Below are 24260 nucleotides of genomic sequence, written 5' to 3'. Positions count from 1 at the left end.
ACTGACAACTTGTTAAGAAATCACATAATTCCCCCTCCGCCATGAAACCCACAGTTCAGCTTTCCTAATTACCTTCACACTTCCAAATTACCTTGGCTAAATTCAGTTCACAGCAGATATATCAACACTTGTGTTAATAGCATCCTGTGATGGAACTGGGCACAAGAACATTCAGGAGTCCTTATTAATGTCACACTACTGTAACTCTGGCTTCTGTCAGTACAGTGGCAACTTATTTTTAAATTAGGTTTATAGAGCAACAGATTTTCCTTCATTACTTAAACCAATGAATGTCAGTTCCACAGCCATGTTGACATCATTTAGGAGCTGGCAGAAGGCCTTAGGACTCAATTTCGTTAGGCTTGAGAGAGGGAAGACTTGTAGCTTGAAGCTGCTGTCATATATTTGCAGAGGGATAGCACTCTGTCTCTCTCCCCCTCTTTGCTGCTGCTATATTTAACAGCCTTTCCAGCCATAAAAGGTTGGGAGTGTTGCTTTCACATTCCACTGACTACAGTCATTATTTTTGTTCTGGACCTGAGGGTCCCTCATCCCTGGTCCTGTCAGCCACTCTGCTGGATTGAACTTTTGCTGGATTTCTCTCTCCTTCTCATTCATCCTTGTACAAGACTGAAATTCTATCATTCTTAATTGGACTACTGGTAAGTATGTAATGTCCAGAGACATTATTTGTCAAACAAATGTGTTCTGTATGTTATAAATGTGGACCAGTAGTATCTTTCTATTTTCTTTTATTATGGATTCAACAGCAAATTGGAGAAATCTTAAGAGTGAAGCTTCAAGAAAAAACAAAGTAATGCAAAATATTTAGCAGCTCACCTATTGTAAAGTACTTTTCAAATGAAACATGAGTTAATAGCGCTGCTAGAAAGTTTAGTTGTGTAACAGTTCTCTTCTAAAATGCTTTCTGCTTGTGTGTGATAGTTACTTCAGAATGTCTTCAGATGAAAACCGTTCCAGTGATTAGATTCTCTATGTGTTTCAAGATTCCCATAGTATTTTTAAAATATTACAGCCCTTGTTAGAGGGGAATACCAACACAATGCACCAACCTATGTGCAATGTATTCGTTATAATGTTCAAATGTTCAAATGGGATCACACAGCAAACAGTCTGCCATCATGATACTGCTCCTGTTAATGTACTTTTATTTAGCCCTACATTAACATATAAAAAGTTAATCATAGTAGTTAAATTATTGACAAATTAGGTATTTTTACTGCACGTGCCTCGGTAAATGTGTGCACTAAGAATTACCACGCACACAGAATCTAGCATTTCCAAAGCCTAAGATAAAACTAATGGCCATTCACAAAATGAATAATAATTTTCAAACTGAAGCTTGAAGAAGCCTTGTCATTTAATCACTGAGCCACTAACAGCAGGTGCTCGGGAAAATGCAGCAGAAGAGGCTTAAGGCTGTGTGTGTGTACTGATGGTGGGCGTCAACAAGCGGATCTTGAACAAAGTCATAATTATGTTGGTAGATCTTCAGTGTTGGAAACCTTGGGTTGAACCATGGGCCCTTGATACAGCCTGTTAATTATACTAAGATAAGACAGACTGCAGTTATGCAAACAATGCCTATATAAATAGTGAAGGAAACAGACACACATACAGTGCAGAACATGAAATAATAAGCACTGTATGAGTTATGTTATACATACTGGAATTATAATTTGGATTCACACATTTAATTGTGAATGCTAAGGTTCAGAATAACTGGTTTGCAAATGGATGTATTTGGAGCATTTACTCTTCAGTTTTGCATCTTGGGTCTCTCCAAATGTAACTCTGTGAGATGGTCACAATAAGATGATTTTGGAATGCAGACTCTGGAACGTAATGTTGAAATCACAATACTGAAAATGAGATTTGAAAGTTTGATTTTTTAAAAACAGAAAAGAAATAGAAAAGAAAAATACACAAAAATTATTTTAATTCTAGAAGAGTTAGACAAATGATTCCTGTACCATAATGCTACAAGAGTAACCAGATGCTTTTAAAGAGCATTTTGTGTTTTTCCTAGGAATTGCCACATGGGATGAAACTAATATTTTACTTTTTTCTACAAGTGTCTCAGATTTTCATAGAAAGTTATAAAACTCAAAATCTACAACTGTGTGGACATAAATGTTCTTCTTAACTTCAGATAAATGATGTTCTTCTTACATAAATGGAATGTTAAAATGGATTTTGTGTGCACTTTTTGACTTGTGTCCTTGTGAAAGTTTCTTATTCATACACTTAAATACTCATACATGCTGTAACTACTATTTATCATATTTTGCTTGCAGGTAGATGAGCCCAGTGAAGCATAACCATGACATAGGGTGGTATTCAACTAAGTTTTAATTACAATAGTTACATAGAACTAAATGGACCTTATTTAGTCAAGTTGATAAATTTCAAGGGTCTACTCTGAGTAAGACATAGTTGAATACCACCCACAATCTTCCCTTCAGTATTTATCTGAATCTATCTTTGTTGGATTAATTATGATCACTGAAAAATTATTGAGCATGTCATACATACATACATACATACATACATACATACATACATAGGTAAACGGCGTTTCCATGTGCTCTGGCTTCCGTCACGGTGTTTTGTTATGCCAGAAGCGGTTTAGTCATGCTGGCCACATGACCTGGAAAGCTGTCTGTGGACAAACACCGACTCCCTTGGCCTGAAGCAAATTGAGTGCCGCACCCCATGGTCACCTTTGACTGGACTTAACTGTCCAGGGGTCCTTTACCTTTACCTTTACCTTTACCTTTACATACATACATGATTTTATTTGTATGCTGCCTTTCCATAGTTAAAACCATGTTCAAGGCAGCTTATGACATTAACCCCCCCCCCCATAATGGCGTAGTCATACATGCTAGTATTTAACTTGTGGTTTGTTGTTGTTGTTTTTACAGAACATCAACAGTGTGGGCTGAGCTAAGAGAAATCCAAGATGTCTTTACCATTCTACCAGAGGCATCATCAACATTTTGATCGTGCATATCGCCACAAGGAGCTGGAGTCCACTCTAAGTCAGTACCAAAGGGAGGAGAAGCGCAAATCTGCCATCTACACTCATGGATCTACCGCCTATAGTAAGGAAGCTGCATTGGCCTACCACCATGGCCAGCAGTCCTCAGCATCTAGCCATGAATTGGCAGAATCCTATGCCCATGAATCAGCAGCTCACAGTAAAAGATCTTCAGCCCTCAGTCTAGGATCTGAATTGATAAGTAAGAAAGCGGAAGCCTACCATCATGGATCTGAGTTGGTCAATAAGAAAGCTGAAGCCTACCGCCTTGGATATGAAACCTACAGTCGAGGGTAGGGTAAAACACAAAATTTTGCTCATTTGCAAGGAAATGTTTACTCCTTTTTCATTCAGTTCAGTGACAAACACCCCATTGGCTTCAGTTGGAGCAGGTTCTGTGATGTATCATCATATGTACAGTCATACCTCATGTTACGTCCGCTTCATGTTACGTTCTTTCAGGTTACGTCCTGCAGCGACCCGGAAGTACCGGAAAGGGTTACTTCTGGGTTTCGCCACTTGCGCATGCACAGAAGCAGTGAATTGCAACCCGCGCGTTTGCAGACGCGCTGCTGCGGGTTGCGCTCTTTTCATGTTGCGAATGGGCCTCCGGAACGGATCCTGTTCGCAACCAGAGGTGCCACTGTATTTCTTTGCTGGAATAATTTGCTATTCTTAGACGTAATTTTTTACACTTTACAGTCTTCCCACAAAGGTATGGTATTTGTCTCTTCTATGGGTCTCCTGAGGGCCAGCCTAGATATTACACAGGCAAAGACATGCAGCAGTTTGCTGCAGGGATTTTGAAGAAGGCTTGGAAGCTTGGAAAGAGCTGCTTAACCCTTTCCCCTTCAGCCATCACCCTTCCCCCCAACTTCTTTTCAATGCAGAATAAAAATGTATGTATTTCCACCCCCATGGGTAAAATGGGGCCTTGGTTTTGATTGGAATAATGGCTGGAGGGAAATGGTTTCATTAGCTCCTCCTCTCACAGTTCCTCAGGTCAGGCTGTCCTCACGTGAGGGCGTTACATTTATTTATTTAATTAATTTTATTATTTCATAAAATTTATACACTGGTTGATTGTAAAAAACACAAAAAAGAAAACTTCAAAGTGGTTTACAAATTTATATGTGATTTGCTGTTTCCATGTGTGCATTTGTACGCCTTCATCCGCACATGAACATTTTCAGTTTTATGCCTCGGAAATCTATCTCATTGTTTCTCCGTCCACATTGGTAGGTGGTGCTTGGTGGTACGTATTCATGCTGTGTGGTGTTGTCTCCTCTCCTCAGTTAGCACTTCCCTTTCTGGAAACCTGAAGTCCATTGTCAGAATGCGCATATGTATTTGTTTATCTGCACACATGCACTTTTAAAGCATTTTTTTAACCCACAAGTTTTTCAATATACCAGATTGCCAAGCTGAATTCTTTCCTTTGGGCTGATGGAAACAAAATGGAAGTAGGGTGTGTGATGATAGGTAGAACCCAGCATGTGAACACACATGTAAAATAACCTGTCCGCATAATGCACCCACAGTTGGGTAACATGCAATTATACGTGGTGTTTTCTTCCCTTAGCAGATTATCAGATCAGGACAATCCAAATTTAATTTTTTTTTGGGGGGGGGGTGGGAATGCAGGCTGCCACTTGGATGAGAGTACAGTATTGTGTGGATGCCAAAAGTATAGACACAGAAGCAACTTCAAATCTACATTAAACTTCAGTGTGAATGAGCCCTCAAACACACAGTCTCCCATTAACTTTTCATAAGAAAAAGAAAACACTGGAAGAATGTTACATACATCTGTCTGCCCGTAAGAGGGTTAAGAGCATGGTTTTCCTCTATAATATAGTAGGAAAATTGAAGCAGATGTGATGAATCTAGACATTTGCTAGTTTTCTTAAATAAACATGCATGTAAAATAAATATACATCAGCCTTAATTGATAGCAGAATGGCCAAAGATAGTAATTTAAGTATCTGAGGATGGGCAAGGACCAATCATGATGCCATCATCGCTGCCTCAGTACATATTCTAATCACTGGAAAAAGTTGGCACTGAAACTGGAAATCCAATACCGTTGTGAAATCCCATTAAAATGTCCTCTTTCTCAGCAGGTTTTTTAAAAATAATCTTGCCAGAAGTAATTATCTAATTGTTTGTGATTGGGATTTAGGCTGGTATGTGCTTACTTGGACTGAAGTGCTCAGTATGTGACCTTTATAACTGAATTGCTGGTGTTGATGAAAGTATGATTTCATTCATTATTTAACTGGCTGTGTTGTTTCAGCTTTGGCAAAGAGTTTTAAGTACAGTAGTGAACATTCAAGTTTGAACTCGATTCCTGCAAAAATAACTGCTCTTAAGTGATTATATTTACAAGATTATTTACTGCAAAAATGTCTTCTTCAAGTCAAGATTCTTACATTTTATTTTTGCTCTTTCCTACCATTCTATAGTATGGGTTGCCAAGCCTTTTTGGACCAGTGGGCACATTTTGAATTTTGAGGGAGCGCTGGAGGCTCCAGTCACAAAACAACTGCTATGGGGGATGGGTGACCTAACACAAAATGCCTGCCTTAGGAAGTATGGCATAACAGAATTAAAGAGATAGCCCACCCTGAAAACCTTGTGCTTACCATGGGAAGTCTGATATGTCCTGCTCTTCCAGATTGTGATGATCAAACAATATTGATTTCGCACATGCACACTGTGGTTTTGGCTCTTGTGGTGATTTACTCATCAAAGTCTATAGTCACACACCAAAGCATTTTGTGTCTTGGCCAAAGGGAATTCCAGCAGCCCAGAAGTATAAATAAAGATGTTCCCTCTTACATGCCATGAACTATGTCATTAGTCATCAGTTTAGGTATGGAGAAGAATATTTGGTCATTTGATTCCTAACTAGCAGATCCTTAAAGCTTAGAGGCAGCTGCTGAAAAATAGGGTCTTAGTAATCACAGCATCCTTTTCTGAGTGTTCACAGACTGATAGTTTAATTATCAGTTCTAGGGCCTTTCCTGGTACAGTGGTACCTTGGGTTAAGAACTTAATTCGTTCTGGAGGTCCGTTCTTAACCTGAAACTGTTCTTAACCTGAGGTACCACTTTAGCTAACAGGGTCTCCTGCTGCCACCGCATCGCTGGAGCACAATTTCTGTTCTCATCCTGAAGCAAAGTTCTTAACCCAAGGTACTATTTCTGGGTTAGTGGAGTCTGTAACCTGAAGCATCTGTAACCTGAAGCGTCTGTAACCCGAGGTACCACTGTATTGCTGTCAAGCTTTCTTATGTTTTGCTCAGTGCCTACAAGCCATCAAGTGGTTTAGGACATAATCTGAACTGTGTGTTTATTTTTGTTTATTGTAAAAAAAATGTATTTTTTTCCTTTATATATTAGTTCAAAGCAGCTATATACCTTGTGTTTCAATATTTGATTAATGCTTATTCAGCAAGCTTCTCTAATGTGCTAAATATCTTGCACAGATCTTTATGTGCCCTAAACCTGTTCATGGCTTCTGGCCAACATTTGGAAGGCTCTCAACTTGACCCTACAGTCGAGGACACCTTAATGTCAGATAATCTTACCCAATCCAGTGCATGGAATAAAGCTAAGCTACTTCATTCATTTGTCATGTGGCAGACAAAGCAAAGTTGTGGAAGAAGGGACAGGAGAAAAACCTCATTCAATCAATAAAATTTATCAGTCTTTTGAAGGGTTCTTATCCATCTTCTGCTAAATCAGATATGTTTGTCACTTAGGAGATAGAATATGAAATAGCTGAGTCTCCAACCTTAGACTAGTAGGGCAATCTCTAGGGGGATCCTGTTACTCTGCTTGATCTGGCAACATAGCACATGCTTCACCTTTCTGAAAGGAATTTGTGCATTTATTATTATTTAGAAGGAAAGCCTGTTTCACAGAGTAACATACTATGTTAGATCTGAAGAAGCAGGAATCAAACTCTGCTTGTCGAAGGTATTGCGTCTTCCAGGCTTTTTCATTGCTTACCATAAGCAGTCTGTCTGCAGCAAATGTCTTAAAAATCCTGAAACTGTACATCAATTTGTAATATGAACATACCCAGGGTTCCCCCCTTCTTTATGTAGGCAAGACCTAAGCAGTTTTTCAAAAGTTGCTAATTGGCTTTAGCATTCTAATTCTAAAATCTCTCAATGCCTTAGCATTCAGCTAAATTTAACCATGTCATCATACTCTGTAGTGACATAAGAGCATCCAAATCAATAACATCTAGGGGAGCATAGTACAATTTGTCTTCTCAGCCCTGATGAGACATGAAAGCAGTTCACATTGTCAGGTGACATTCTAAACCAATGGCTCTGAATGTCAATCTCAGATGTTCCTACCTATGGTAATTAAATTTATGAAGCAATATAAGGCTGCTTCAGGCATTTCGTATATGACTCAAAATCCTTTGTGAATTATTCTAGCTATTCTCAAATAAATATAAGAACAGAATGATCATAGGTGTTGTTTGGCCGCAATAGCCATGACTGTTGGGTACTTCTCATTTAGAAATACAGTGTTTGCTGCCACTCAGTAACTTATGCGCTGGACTCAAGCATTACAGTGGTACCTCGGGTTAAGTACTTAATTCGTTCCGGAGGTCTGTTCTTAACCTGAAACTGTTCTTAACCTGAAATAGCACTTTAGCTAATGGCGCCTCCTGCTGCTGCCATACTGCCGGAGCACGATTTCTGTTCTCATCCTGAAGCAAAGTTCTTAACCTGAAGCACTATTTCTGGGTTAACGGAGTCTGTAACCTGGAGCGTATGTAACCTGAAGTGTATGTAACTTGAGGTACCACTGTATGTGCATACTCAGCAGTGACTAGGATCACTGGTGTGAATAGCCAAGTAATGTATGAATTGGGCAGGACCAGAGTTGAAAATCAAGTTTCTTTCCCAATGAATACATATCATCCTGTTGTAAGTCAATCTTACATACAGATGTTAGAGTAAGCTGTTATTTTTGATGCTATATAGAAACAACACCATTGCTCTTACAAACAAGTTCTAGGCCTTTGGCCTTCCTCCTTGTACCCTGAAATGTTTCCTAAATCCATTTATTTAAGATCATTTATATCCTGCCATTCTGCTCAAAGATATATGGTGGGATAGAGAGTAGCTTAAACCGATACAAATTTACTCAGAAGTAAGTGCCATTGAGCTCAGTGCAGGGGCGAAGGAAGGGGTGTGTGGTGGGGGTGGAGCGCCCCGGGTGTCTTCGCTGGGGGTGGGGGTGACATTTGGTGCGCTGCCTTCCTGCAACTCCCAAGCCTACCCCGAGCCATCGGAGAAAGGGGAGGAGCTGCACCGCCTTGCTGGCGGCATTCCCCCTTTCCCCCTTCGTTTTGACAGATGGGGGAGGCTTGGGAGTTGTGGGCAGGCAGCACACTGAATGTCCACCATGGGCATTTCACTCCGCCCCTGGCTGCAGGGCGCGCACGCGGCTCCGTGCACCCAAACAGCTATCCCGCGCCTGGGAGGGCACCCTCCGCCCCCTCGGCTGTGCGCTCCATCCCCCTCGGGAGCGCGCCCTCCCTGGGCAGCGTGGGCATATGCTCCACCGCTGGCTCAGTGGTGTACAGTCCCAGATAAATGCTTATAGGATTACCACCTGAGGTATCGGCAGACTAACTATAAAGGTTTCTAAAATCAGTTTTCTCATAGTCCCTTGGGTCCAGGCTCACTAGAGGTCCATAGACAGAGAAGCTTCTAGATTCTCCAGAGTAGATTCTAAAATATTGCCCTTCAGTAAAGGATGTTGCAACCAGAGCTTCTTACCTGGTATGTGGAACTGAATCTCCCCAGAGTAGGACCTATCACACTTTCTTTGCTCTCTGGTTTCAGGGACAACAGCCTCATGACCTTTCAGTAACTGTTAGCCAAATTTTGTGTGTGTGTGTGTGTGGCCAAACATCATCTGCATTTTACTGTCAGGTGGACCATACACTCCAACATTTCTACGATGAATATAGGGAGGTCCCATTCCTTAATGATAATTTTACTGTTTATACCCCACACATCTTACCGGGTTGCCCCAGTTACTATGGGCTGCTTCTGACATATATAAAAACATTTTAAAAAACCCTTCCCTATACAGGATGGCCTTCAGACAGCTCGGGGGTCAGACAACTCCATACCCTCCAACATTTCTCCAATGAAAATAGGGACATCCTAAGGAAAAGTGGGACATTCCAGGATCAAATCAGAAACTGGGATGGATTCTCTAAATCAGGGACGTCCCTGGGAAATAGGGACACTTGGCGGGTCTGGGGGACTCCCCAGATTCAGGAGCTGGCACAAATAGCTCCATTGCATTGGGTTTCCCCTTTCACTAATATCCACAATCCAGCAAAAAATAGTTACAGCATGGCTTTATATTTAATCAGTGCTTACATTTCTGTACTTCTTCTGAAGAAATGCTACTCAGAATATTTATGATATAAACAGTGTAATCCTTTGCGTATCTACTCAGAACTAAGCCCCATTTTCAGGAGTAAGGTAAAGGTACCCCTGCCCGTACGGGCCAGTCTTGACAGACTCTAGGGTTGTGCGCCCATCTCACTCAAGAGGCCGGGGGCCAGCGCTGTCCGGAGACACTTCCGGGTCACGTGGCTAGCGTGACATCACTGCTCTAGCGAGCCAGCGCAGCACACGGAAACACCGTTTACCTTCCCGCTGGTAAGCGGTCCCTATTTATCTACTTGCACCCGGGGGTGCTTTCGAACTGCTATGTTGGCAGGCGCTGGGACCGAGCAACGGGAGCGTACCCCGCCGCGGGGATTCGAACCGCCGACCTTTCGATCGGCAAGCCCTAGGCACTGAGGCTTTTACCCACAGCGCCACCCACGTCCCTCATTTTCAGGAGTGCTTACTCCCAAATGTGTGCATTGGATTTCAGTCTAGGTATGTAATAAGCATATGCAGAAGTAGCTAGGACTAAATCCAACTGAACAAGTGGTACTTATTTGTAACTAGACATGCATAAACTTAGGCTGCTTGTTTCTGTTCTCTTTTCTGTTTCCCTCTGGAAAATCTAAGTACAGTGGTACCTCAGGATGCGAATGGGATCCGTTCTGGAGCCCCGTTCGCATCCTGAAGCGAACACAACCGGCGTCAGTGCAGGCTGCGTTTTGCCGCTTCTGCGCATGTGCATGACATCAATTTGACCATCTGGGCATGCACGCGCAGCAAAACCCGGAAGTAACGCGCTCCGTTACTTCCAGGTCGCTGTGGAGTGCAACCCGAAAATACTTAACTTGAAGCACATTTATCCTGAGGTATGACTGTAATAAGATGAAGAAGGTGTTCGAATTGAATTTAGACCCATAAAGATCATTCTAGTGATGGCAAAACAGTATGAGCAAGTTATATTTTTTTAAAAGTGATATGAAACAATAGTTTTCAAAGTACAGAAATTTGAGCTTTGACCCTTGGTATTCTTTAAGATATATATATATATTTAAATGCTGCTTTTGTTATGAGAAGCACAGTGAGGATAGATGAGAAGCAAATTGTAAGTAAGTAAATAAGTAGTTGCACGTTAAGCCCAGTTCATATCGTGATTTGCTTGCACAAAGATTACTTGGTGGTTAGACTGTGTCCAACCTTTCTTAACCATTATATTTTTATGGGACAGTTATATGACAATAAGCATTCATTCTGCAATTGTCTGTATTTACTTGTTGGGGTGTTTACCCATCTTCCTGTAAATAATTTGTTTATTGCACACTTTTCCATGCATTTCCCATCACATTAAAAAGTCCATGCTTTTTAAAAAGCAGAATTGTTGCAGTAATGTGACAGAGTGCTTTAATGCACTTTAATTGCAGAAACCAAAAGTTCCAGTAAGCGTTTGAATCCCTTTTGCAAAACAGTAACAGTGGAAGCTCCTTAGCTTTTGCTAATAACAAGGAGTAATCTAGATTTGAGTTTTTTCCTGTTGGTGGTATTAATAACGGTGCTCAGATAGACAAAATAAAAACAAAAAACTTATTATTGTGTATAATTTTGGCAATACTGAATTGACCATTATATCTTTGTATTTTTCCATCTATTTTTCTATGTAGTTTTTTGCCTGCTTCCCCAATGTTCACCTTGTATACTTGTAGATAAGCAGATGTCCTGATATATTTAATGTATCTTTTATGTTTAGATATGGTTTTCTAAGGCATATGCTTGTAAATCTAATTGTATATGCAGTGTCTTTATAAGTCTGATAATATTACTTTTCTTTCAGAAAAATGTTGGACGATTATTCTTTCAAGTTAAGTCCCAAAGCAAAGCGGGCTAAGCAGAGTATATTGTCAGAAGAAGAGAAGGAAAACACAGCTATTGAGTATGTAGTACCTGTATTCAGAGGAAGGTATGTCTCTTTTTCATCGATTTATGGACAGGAGCAGGGATAAAGAGCATGGTTTGTCTGTGTATCTTTGTAATGGATTTGCTGCTCACATCTGGAAGAAAAGTAGTTGATATATGTAGATTTATATAAGGGCCATATTGGTTATCCCTGATATATGTGATGTGGTAGGTTTGTGTTGTGGTGAAAATGAGCGTGACTCTGAACATTTCTACATAGAAGCCAAATCAAAACCAGAACATTTTCATTGCTTTCCCCCTGTGATATGATACAGTTGTTGACAACTGCTATCCATCTGTCTCGAGAGACAATGGAATATGCCTCTGAGGGTGAAGTCAAACTGCTACGTTTGCAGCACTGAAGTGCCTTCCTTAGGGCACAAGCCTGGTGAGTGTCTATGGAGGTCCTGGGCTGCCCATACAACAGGACGCCTCTCTCGGCCTCACTGATGTGGTCCAAAGGAGTCTTAGGGACTCAGCTTTGGATTTTTGTAGGGTGTATTCCTTAGCCCTTTCTTCTCCCAAAAAAATCCCCTAGATGGGCTACCTTCCTAGGTTGACGTGCCCCATCCTTCTACGGCAGAAACTACCTTCTTGACTATTGAACTCACTATTCGTGTTGTCTGCTCAATCTGCTGGAGTTTGTCTTCACGTGCGGGGGAAGTCCCTAATTTGCCAAGGGTTTCTGACCCATCAGCTACCCTCACCTGGTTTAGCCAGCCAGTCAAAACCATTTCTGGGGTGTGGCTGCTGTCGCATGATGAAAGCTTCTAGGAGACACAAGTGAGAGCTGAGTACAGGGTGGGGACCAAAGGTAGACAAACTACCCCAGAAGGAGCACAATGTTCCCCCACCTGAAAGGACATTGATAAGAAGACCTGCTGGAAATATAGCCAGTAGACACATGGATGGGACCCAATGTATATCTTGTAAGAGTGTTTGGACAAATCATGTCTATGACACTAACATAGCTTGTGCATGTTTAGCGTTTTTCCAGGGTGTAGTATATCATCTTGATATTCTTCCTCACATCACTTTTGATTGGTGCCTTCTATGCATGACTAATTGGGGGCATCATAAGTGCCTTTAAGGTTGCTGCTAGGGGAGCATAGGATTTCAACTACATTGCACTGGCATTAGCACAGCTGAAACATTGCTTTAAGAGTGAACTCATTTTCTCTCTTATTATTAAGTCCACAGGCAGACACATTCAAGATTGAAGAGTACAATGCACTTTGCAGTGTGAGAGAGACAGTTTTGGTGCTTTTGCAGAAGAAATATATTGTGATAACAGCTGGCGCAGGCATATCCTTGAATACAGATGTGGAGTAGCCAGTTGTCTTTAGACTCTACTAGTCCTGTAGGCATGCTTGGGATTTGTATATGGGGATTGAGTGATGGGATAGGAATTCCTTCACCATTATCACCACTACTCTGCTCTCATTAATATTTCTTAAAGTGTTGAAAAGCTCACTTGATCCATTGTCATATGGTTGCACAAATTTGACATACCATCTATGCTTTTGTGCCAGAATGGGACATGCTGTTTCACACCATTTCTGTCCATTTATTCTCTGAAGGATAAGAGTCCAGATTCATTTTCCATGTGCAAATTATAAATCATATCTACATTCTCTTACAAGGACAGCTTGCACCTTTCCATTGACAGATGATTTGCCAGAGAGAGGCAGTGTGTGTTTTTAAAAATGATTACATCAGAAAGCTATCTAGAGATACAACACATTAGCTGCCCAGTGTTCTGGTTGGAAGCCAACAGAGTTGGGCTTGGGGCCTGCAAGATATGTGTTCATAAGCAAATAACTTTTTAAAAAGTTAATTTGTAGCTTATTTCATAACTTAGTTACACAACTTGATTTATCTCTGATTTACTGGTCTGATCCAGCAATCTCTTCTTATGTTCCTAACCCTGTTGTATAAGATGATATATCTGCACACATTAATCTAATCATAAAAAAGCATTTACACGAGTCTACACTGTACTTGAATAGTTCTTTAAAAGCATGCTCCATCCAAAAGCAGAAATTGACCCCAATTCATGAACTGGATGGATTTGATGTTTTTAGTGGTGATCAAGTTATACATTGTAAAGAGCCATGCGCCATGCTAAAGAGTTTCATTTGAAGGAGATTGCAGTCAAGCATAAGTATGCACGAGTACTAGTTAATGCATGAAGGAGTTACGATAATAGTGGTGGGTTCCTAGACTGAGCTAGGTCATACCCCTTCTTATCTGATGTTCCATCTCTCTCCTTGACCTGCTAGTTGACCTGCTAGTTGACCTGCTGGAGGGTGAGTTAGGCTCACATTTTGAATCCAGGCACTCAGCCAATTCTTTATTTACCCCACACATGTGGGATTCATATTTTCCTCCCACATCGTGAAATACACCCACCCATTCCTTTAACAATAGTTTGAAGCAAACCATTGTTGATTTTTGTTGCTGGGGGGGGGGGCAATGCTGTGGTCCTTAATGTAAAATTCTATTTAGAGATAGGTTTGAATGGAAGGGATAAGAGAACACTGCAATCACTTATAGATTAATGTTCCGGAAACAAGAATTAATTTGCGCCTGAGCTACTAGAGTTCAACCCTGACACACATTTCCAAGGCTAGGAATTAACTGTAGTACAGAGGGAGCCAATGTAGTGCCCTCTAGATGTTGTTGGACTACAGATTCCATGAGTATCAACCACCATGGCCAAAAGTCAGGGGTGACCGAGGTTGCTGTCCAACAACACCTGGAGGATGACACCTGGGCTACCCCTTTTGCTGCAATATGTAGATAAGGGAGGATTAACCTGACCCTTAACATGTAGACCAGAGCTTTCCAAACTTTTCATGTTGGTGACACACTTTTTAGACATTCATCATTTCGCAACACAGTAATTCAGTTTTACTAACAAACCAGATATTAAACTAGCCCCTTTCCTGCCCCAAGATGAGCTTGATGAGTATTATCAAAACACACCTACACACCGTAGCCAACACTCTAATGTGTCATGACACACAGTTTGGAAAGCTCTGATGTATATTTCATAGATAAGTGAAATCACTTCTAGCCACTGAGTCTTGGCATTCCCCTTTCTAGAAGTTAAGCACCAATGACAGGCAAGCTATAATATAATTAAGTGTGAGATGTGTTTTGTTTTGTTTTTAACTTGGTTGCTTTATTACATGTTTTAAATATAATTGCACTACTTTTTAGCTGTAACTGGAAAAGCTGTGTCTAAAAAAAATAAAATACTGTGTCAGATTTTCAGAGCCATAATGAACTGAAAACATGTACATTGAGCATTTTGATTCACTCACTTGTCTTCTCATTTTTACCTTTCTCCACTTCAGATGGTGGTTATCATAATAAAAATCCAAGGAGACCTTGTAGAGAAGGTCCATTGCCTTTAAAATGGAATAGGCTGAACTAAATAAAATATTCAATGTAAAAAATATATATTCAATGTAAAATGTTGTATTCTGTTCAATGTAAAATGTTGTCTTCTATTCAATGTAAAAATATATATATTGCAGACAAACCCATATCAGCGGGCTTACAGACACAGAAGAAGAAAGAATAAAGGAAAGTGCTGCATATATTGCGAGAAGGAACCTTATGGCAGCTGGGGAAGGAATTACTGTAGCCAAAAAGGAAACTTCATCTTCTATGAAAGAAGAAACACATCAGAAAAAGTCAAGAAAAATAGCAATACAAGAGACAGCTGAAGAAATGGTTCTAAAGAAAACGGTACTACAGCGATGGAATAATGCTTTTGTTGTTGTTGTAAAAGAACTGTAGGAAACATAACCACAGCCATAGTTAAGCACATTTGTGACCTTTGATTTCAGAGGGAAATATTCAAACTGCTGAATTCATTTCTTGATTTGGTTACCAAAATCAATGAGACCCTATCTCTAAGCACATTCCCTAAAAATAGAACCTTACACAAGCTCCTTTGCTGTTCACATCCAGCTCTTTTTTCTACCTTTCTCTCCCAGGCGTACCAAAGTCTTTCCTTATCACTCTGAGATCCATCTTGATCTGCCCACCTCCCAGCTATGCACCTATTCACATAGCTTCACTCTGTCCATCATATGCTTTTCCCAGATAGCCCAGTTTCAAGGACCGCCTAAGAAGAGATGTGCCATTCCTTACATCCACATTGGACTGCCTTGATATTTGAGCCTCGGGGAAATTGCTAGGTTTCTCAGTTAAGCCTATAATCCCCTATGAGAAAATAAGTAAAAATTATTTATCCCATCTAATATGCTACAGTTCATACAAGTAGCCCTGGGCAGGCGACAAAGTTCAATTTCTTGACAACTTTCATAAACTTTACTTTTGAATAAGTGCACTCAGCTAATTATCAGAAAATCTCAAACAACCCCCATGTTTTTATTTTAAAAGTTGGTCCTTTTGTAAAATTATAGCAGCATGCAACAAGCATAGTTATTTCCTCTCTACTTGTTTTAGAGTAGCCTTGTAGAGTTGTCTGCAGCATACCAGATTGGGAAAGGTTGTTGTAAACAAAAATGTTTCCCTGTTATAAAACTATAGTGTGTTCAGGTGATAAAGTTTAAGATGATTCTTTGCCTTGCAGTTAAGTGATAAGATAGAATTCCACAGAAAGTTAAATGAAGACAAACTGTTACATGCTCCTGAATTTGTTATCAAACCTCGTTCCCACACTATCTGGGAAAAACAGAATGTCAAATTACACTGCACTGTGACTGGCTGGCCAGAGCCTCGTGTTACATGGTAAGCTTCTTTCTTTATCAGCACTGCATGTGGTTGATTATATATGTGCGTTTAAAATGGCTAAAATGAAAATAAAACTCAAGCTTTTTTTGCATTGAGAGAGATAAAACTGATCAGAAGGCTTGAAATGTTCTCCAGTCTGTAAGCCGTCATTTTGGACAATGCCACACTGCTTTGTGCATGCATAAAGCCATTCGCACTGGTGAATTTGTATATTTCATTTTTGAATTTGAATCTTAGCGCATGTGTCATTAATTGGATAATCTGTATTTAGTTATGACTGCTGACACACCCTGAGCAGAGATGATAATAGTACCTTTGATGTGAAATTGAAGCATGTGTGGATTGGGCAGAGGAACTGCACACATCAGCTCTTGTACACACTGTAATCTTCCAAGTATCGGGAGCTGCAGTGCACATATGAAGTCCATACTCTTGTGCGTAAACAATTCAATTAGTCATTCAATCTGTATTCCAACTTTCAATACTGAAAACAAATCCAAGCCTGACTTACAATATACAAACTAAAGGATCAGAATACCTTCCCCACTAATCTCAGTGGAAATGGGAAAGCTAATTTATATACAATGCACTTTAATTGTACTGATTGGTATTCCCACTGAAATGAATGGGGCTCTGCCATATGTATGAGAAACCCAAGTGCGCATACGGGTGAATAGATTAAATCCACTTCTATTGATTCCAGAGAGCGTAGTTTCACAGTACAGTTTTAATGTTTCCATCATTCCAGAGTTCTTGATAGACATATAATGATAAATATAAGTATATTTCAGGGATGTCCAACAGGTCGATCATGATCTACTGGTAGATTCCTGGGAGGTTTTGGTAGATCGTGGTTGATCACTGGGTTCCTTTCCTTAGCGTTGGTAAAATCGAATCCGGTCACCTCCCACCCCACCCTCCATTGTTGCACAATCTGCAGAATGGAAGACAGAGTTTTCTCAGTGAGGCTGTATGTTTCCCCAGCAATTTGACCTGAACCCCAAAAACCTTTGACCTGAACCCCCAAAAAGGGGGGTAGATCACTGCCAGTTTTTAATTCTGTAAGTAGATCTCAGTCTCTTGGGAGTTGGCCACCCCTGGTATATATCAATATGTATGGTTTAGAATTCCATGTAATAATGTACTTTATTGGGATTCCATTAGGTGTTTAGGCGGCAGTTCCATCCAAACTTACTTGCAAGTAAGCTCCACTGAATGCAATGAGACTTGCTTTGGAGTAAAAGTGCATGGAACCGCACTGTGTGCATTTAGCTCCCAATGGAAAGAATGAGGGAGGGTCTGAACAGGTGTTTTGCTTTGGGATACCAAATGCAGTGAACCTGATCTGACAGCTCTTGTTCATCATTGATTAAACAAATGTCATGCATGTACTTGAAGTGAACTGCATTAATACAAGGATAGAGAAATGACAAGAGCTGTGGGCAAACAGGCTGTAGCGGCCTCTTCTGAGGAATTCCTTATATTGCATTGGGATGCGTTTCATTTAATCATGCTGCTTTATGGGTTTCAATGAAAAAAGATATGGAAACTCCAGGATATTTGAGACTCTCGGCAGTTAGAGCAAACTATTAGTACACAGTAAGAGTAGGAGTGTTGCAACCCCAGATTAGCAAATGATTTACCTCTCCTGGAATTTTACTCATCAGAGATTAAATGGTCCATCTTAAATGTGCAGCTTTTTATTTATATCTAGACATAAATATATTTATTGTCTGAGCCAAGCACACTGCTTGGTTTTCATCACATCTCTGCAGGTTGCCTTAACAAGGACATGGAATAACTGCAGCATCTCATACAGAGCAGCTGAAAAAGTGGGAAAGGTTGTTCCGGTTTTGCTGCAGTGAAATTGCTCCTTGCTCTCCCCTAGAATCATAGGATTGTTGAGATGGAAGGGACCCTGAGGGTCATCTAGTCCAACCTCCCTGCATTCAAGAGGCACAAGTTTCCTCTGTTTTAAGATGTTCTGTACACATGTACTAAGTCTAAGTGCAGTATAAATGCAAACAACAAATAATTTGTGAGGTATCATTCCCGACTTTGTCTTAAAGTTCAGCACCATTTATATTTAACATGTGCACCTGTGTGCACTAGTCTAAATTGTCCATCACAGAAGGTGCTGACAGGCAGCCTTTTATGTGAAGATTGATAGAAGAGACAGATTTAGTTGTAACTTTGTTTTGGAAGAGCTAAATATAACACTGCTGGCCATTCAACAAGGTGTCACTTTATTGTTTGTTGAAATGGACTGGGTCTCCTGGTTTTTGTTTTTGAATCAAGTGGGAGAAATGACAGTATTAAAAATAGCTTAGGTGCTGAAATATGTAGATGGTTCATTCACTTATGCCGCAAATCAAATGAAATAGCTCGGATCAATACATGTGTGTGTATATACACACACACACATATATATGAAAACTAATATTTCATATTTAACCATCATATTTCTTTATATATGCATTTATGACACCTTTCCATCAAATTATCTACCAGGCAGCCTACATCCAAATAAAAATAAACTGAGCTAAAACCAACGTAATTACAGCACAGAACAAATAACAACAAACCATTAAAGCTAAATGGGTAAGGGGAATCCAGGAACATCACCTATCTGCTTCCTTAGAAGTGCTATAAACAAAGAAGGCTTGCTGCCTAAGGAGAATAGATACATGTACTTTGAATAAGAAATCAACCTTGGCTCTGTATTGTGTAATCACCCACTAGACCTAAAATGTTGGCGAAACACAGAGAACCTTTTTATCTGAGTGAATGGGCAAAATTGTATGGGAGAATGTTCTTTTAAGTTATGCTGGACAGGTGCTATTTAGAGCTTCAAAGCTCAGTAGCAAAACTTTGGGTCCAGAAATCTACTGGAAACCAGCAAAATTGACAAAAAATCAGCACAATGTTTTTATGTAGAAAGTTCAGGTTAAAACCCTTGCTGCCATATCCTGGACCATCCACAGTGGCCAAATAGAATTCAAAGGCAGGTCCACAAAGAGTAGCAGTCAAACTTTAACAGAAGCAGTTCATGTGTGACAGTGGCCACATTCTTAGTTTATTCAGTTTTATGTGTTCAGTAATGGCTGCGTTGTTACACACTGAAATCAGGAGATATTAAAATGGATGTATCCATGATTAATGTCAAGATAATATAATCAAGCAAAGTTTAGCTGCACTCATTTTTCCTGCTCTGGCTAGAACCCAAATCATGTGTACAGTATAATGGATGCTGTGTGTGCAGTTCCCCTGCCCAATTCCTATGTGCACAAGAATTCTCAGTTAGATCCTGCAAATACTGCCAGTCAGGTGCCAGAATGCAAAGCAGGTCATTAAATTTAGTGCCTCCCACTCTGCCAGCTGATGGGTGATACTCTGAGAATCTAACTGGGTTCTATATTGGGATACATGCTATTTTGCAAATTAATACATTGTTTTATTCATAGCTCATGACCATTTTAATACTGTTTTTTCTTAGGTACAAAAACCATGTTCCCATCAATGTCCACATTAATCCTGGCAAATATGCAATCGAAAGTCGGTATGGGATGCACTCTCTGGAAATAAACAAGTAAGGGAATAGCAGTACAGCTTATTGTTCCTGCTGATTCAGAACTGGGTAATAATTGCCAGCATATATGTAATGTGCGTGTGTTGCTTATGAAGGTACTGTTATAAAGCTACCAATATCAAAAAAGATGTATATGCTGAAACAGAAACTATTCTGGGGGGTTTTCAGCTGGATTGAGGCTCTTATTAACAAATCTGGACTAGATTTGATGGCCTTTACACTACTTGATTGATCCATTTTTTTCTACTGCTGTATAATCAAAATTAATTCTCTGATCTAGTGTTGTTACCCCTATTGTATTTGAGCATGTAATTTCTTGTAGTTCAAATAGAACCACTAATTGCTGGACAATTTGCCCTCTAGAATCTGGCTATGGAAGGAAGATTGCAGTGTTATTTCTTCTGTGAGCTTGGATTGCTGTTTTGGCTGCAATTTATCCTGTTTTAAGTAATCTAATCATCCCTTCATGGGGGCTTTTAGATTTTGATTAAAAGAGTTTCTGAGCTTTCAAAATCAGAGTCTTTCTCACACTAAGGTCATCCTTCTTTTACGACTCCATATTGATTTAAAGCAAGATCCTGTGATTTCTTAGCCTTTAATTGGGGAAGTTACAAAAGAGAAATTCCTTCACAGAGCGTGATTAATGAGCAACAGATCCTGTTGGTGTTGAGGCCTTCACAAATTCTGATTTCCCATGACTGCAGGGGTCTCAAGGAAACCTGCCGGTCCCGTTCAAGCTACATATTCTGGGATGCTGTTGCCTCAAGAACAAAACGTGTATATGTTTATGGGATGTAATCCCAGAAAATGTGGGAGGAAGATCTGGAGTCAATGTTATCTTGACCTACTGGGACAATAACAAAACTATCAAAATCTTCTTGATCTGAGTCGATGGAAAGACATGGTGTGACTATCATATATGACATGATTCTCTCTTTTTTAATCCTGAAAAGGGATGGTGTTGTAATGACAAATTAGTAAAGCTTTCTTCTTAGAAGTTAATAGCTGGAACAGTTTATGTTTTGAGTTTTATGGCATATAGCCTTGGATCCTGCTTGTGTGTGATTACTCGGTCTGACAAAATTCAGTTACTCCCAGTAAGTATGCATAGAATTGCAACCTGAGTTTGTGAATTTGATCGTAGATACAGTAAAAGTTAAATCATGATACACATGTACCACCCTTTTCTCCCTTAAGATTAACAGACAAGTTGATTTGTCAACATTTGAATGGAAAATACTAAATATATCTAAATAGAGTTTGTTATTTATCTTCCAATTGATACTTTTCTTTAGAGTATGACGTGATTGTTTTTGTGTGGTAGATGGAACATAGCTACAGATAGCAATTTTCAATTGGAAATATATGCTGGCTAGTACTTCTGAGTAATGAATTGTCACACTTTTGCATACTTCCAATGAAATCCAGTTTCAAATATGGGAAATAGCCTCTTCTGTCAGTGTTAAAACTACTGCTAAAATAAGTAGTGGAAGCTACTTTTAAAATTTATATTATGTGAATTACTGTTTTTCCTCTATTTTCTTGAGATACTGTTATCTTGCCTCCCTCCTCTTCTTCCAAATGGAAATGTAGTTTTATTTATATAGGAAAAGTCTACAATCAACTAAGTAATCTTAAAATTGCTACAAAGGGTTATTGATGCATTTCATAATATTTACAGTGATGAAGAAAGACTATGTGATCCATGAAACTTTAAGTTTACTAATACAAAGGAAAGTCATATTGATTAAAAAAGTAAATAATAAACAGTAACTTGGTTCACATGTAGTGCTAATCCATAATTTTGCACTGCAAGACTGAGTCTAGGAAGAGCCTCAGCCTTGCATGCTTCCTTTTCCTTCCACACCTTTATGTAGTCCAAATAATTAGTTCCTGGTTTTTAGAGAACCATAGCTCGTCATTGCGTATGAACTGGCAAATTATGTTTTATGCTTGCCTGGCAAATCAGAATTGCAAACCAGGGGTGATTGAAAGCCAAGGAGTTCATCCAGACATCTTTCCTGCTGAATCGGAGCAAACGTCAATTGCATCTTCCATGGATTGACATTTGCTCCGATTTGGTGCTAACGCGTGGGTTTTCTTGGAAAATGGCAGGGCAAACAGAAAACAGCTTGGACCCTTGCTTTTTAGGGCAAGTGGAAGTGTGGATGAGCCCAGGGTTTGCAATTCTGGTTTGCAATTTGGTTTCATGGTACAGGCTCATCATAATGGTGGATTATGGTTTGTCGAAAAAAGAATATAAACACAAGAAGTAATTTAAAACAACTTGGTGAAGAAGTGCACAAGCGTAAGGCTCTTTCCAGGCTTATTCTAGTAGTGCAAAATTATGATGTGGTGTTACATTTGAACCAAGCAACAAGTACCTTCAATGAGACTGAGAGAGTGAAACACAGAATAGCGTGACAATATTTTTTTGGGGTTTCTTCAGCATAGTGTTATTCACACAGTTATCCCACTTGTACCATATTGTCTGCTGCAGATTTCTGTGTGAACATTATTTATATTTCATAAAACGTGTACACCGCTTGACAGTAAAAAATATCAAAGTGGTTTACGAAAAGATAAAACAATAAAAAAAATTAAAAATCACAACCATACTTTAAAATGTACAAAAGTTAAAATAATAAAACAGGTTAACATTACCTAAACGTCTGAAGCATCTGGGTAGTGTTAGCTCCTCCTCATTAGATAGATCCACATCATTCATTTGTAGCACATTCAATGCTACAACATGATTTCCCCCAAAGATTTCTGGGAACTGTAGCTTCACCCTCAAAGAACTACAATACCCAGCACCCTTAACAAACTATAGTTTCCAGAATCGTGTGCTTTGACTGTATATTAAATGTATGGTGTGGATTTGCCCTTATTTGGTCATCTGCCTGTTATGATCCTAAAACTGTTCACCTAGATGCAGACTACTTCAGGTTTTGAACATGCTATGTAGTTTCTACAGAAGGCAGCATGGTTTAGGCATAAAAATACTGGCACACCATCATTCTTCATTTTTGAGATGCTCTTTCATATTGTGTGCTAAACCTAAATTAGAAGGGAAAGATTTCGAAGCCAACAGACTGATATGTGGCATAACATTTAGCAAGCCGGACAAACACTGACAAGTTACCTGATGATTCCATTCAAGTTATCAGGGAATTTGTTGACATCATTGTAAGATAGAAGTTGGTGAAGGCTAGGAAGAAGAGAAAAAGAAATATTGGAATGCTAGAGAGGACCGCAACCTATGTGCAGCTTGCACATTTATTTCTTGGAATATTGTATACAGTTTTGGTCACCTCGTATCAAAAAGGACATTGTAGAGTTGAAAAGGGTTCAGAAAAAGGCAACAAACGTGATGAAGGATATGGAGTGATTCCCCTATGAGGAAATGTTGCAGCATTTGGGACGTTTTTAGTTTAGAGGAAATGCGAGCAAGAGGTGACATGATAGGTATTCATAAAATTATCCATAGATAGAGAAAGGTTTTTCTCCCTTTCTCGTAGCACTAACATCCATGCACATCTGATGAAGGGAACTGTTGGAAGAGTAAAAACAGATAAAATAATCTATAACTTAATTTGATGATGGGAACTTGGACTTGTATCCAACAAGGACTTCCACTTGTGCAACAGAACTTTTTTCTCCTTTCCCCCTGTATCCTCCCCAAATCTGCTGTGGAGGTTTGAGGGGAAATCCAAAACAGATTTGGGGAGCACCTATGTGAATTTGACAGCTTTCTTGGATACAGCCCTAACGATTAGACTTGCCTCACACAACTGAATGAGTTTTTTTGATGAGCCAGATTTTATTAGTAAGAATAAATGAATGCAAGCTACTCCTATTTTATTTCATTTGGTTGACGTAAAGTGTGATTTGGATTTTTAATGACTTATTTCTTCCTGTTTTAAATAAATTGTGTGGTAAAGTAGTTGACTTCTGAGTCATCCCCCTTTTCTTCACAGAACTGAGGAGGTGAAAGCAGCTGGGTTACATTATCCCACAATGCCTGCCAAATAATCAAATTTTCCTTAAAAAAAATTAAAGTCTGTGGCAGTTATGAGCAAAGGGAATCCTTGTGCCAATGCTGTCCTCCCAACTGAACGGTCAGTGTTGTGCCTGATCATATGCCCAAATAATGATTTCTTGCATAAATTGTTGGAGACACCTTAAGATCAAATTGCTACAGTTTGGTGCTAAAGGAGTTGTCCAAAATATTTTAACCATCTATCCCTAGTGTAAGCAATCTGGAATTTGGACATGGAATCTAACATAATGTCTCTCTCCCTTGCACATCCTTCTCTATTTCTTTCTCCTTCTCTAGAGTAAACCTGTACTGGCATATCAAAATGTTAGTACAGCAAAATGTTGGTACATCCTGAATCTGTACCAGATTCTGATTGACCCATGGTGATTCATGAATTCCT

General features: G+C 39.6%; 1 protein-coding gene across 2 annotated transcripts in view; it reads left to right on the top strand.

Moving 5' to 3' along the window:
* The first annotated feature begins 393 nt into the window (after window positions 1–393).
* MYOM1 (myomesin 1) overlaps window positions 394–24260 on the top strand; it is a 67581-nt gene continuing 43714 nt past the window's right edge. Inside the window, exons 1-6 of one of the 2 annotated variants that reach the window (XM_028737268.2) lie at window positions 394–662; window positions 2949–3357; window positions 11335–11460; window positions 15002–15215; window positions 16069–16226; window positions 19726–19818. In XM_028737268.2, coding sequence (XP_028593101.2) covers window positions 2987–3357; window positions 11335–11460; window positions 15002–15215; window positions 16069–16226; window positions 19726–19818 — 962 coding nt within the window. In that variant the 5' untranslated portion in view covers window positions 394–662; window positions 2949–2986. The remainder of the gene's footprint in view (window positions 663–2948; window positions 3358–11334; window positions 11461–15001; window positions 15216–16068; window positions 16227–19725; window positions 19819–24260) is intronic. The other variant, XM_028737269.2, reaches the window with a different exon arrangement.

Source organism: Podarcis muralis, chromosome 8 (genome assembly GCF_964188315.1).
Source record: "Podarcis muralis chromosome 8, rPodMur119.hap1.1, whole genome shotgun sequence".
Lineage (NCBI taxonomy): Eukaryota > Metazoa > Chordata > Lepidosauria > Squamata > Lacertidae > Podarcis > Podarcis muralis.
Note: the sequence above shows the minus strand (reverse complement) of the source record. Positions and strands in the feature narration are given on the sequence as shown.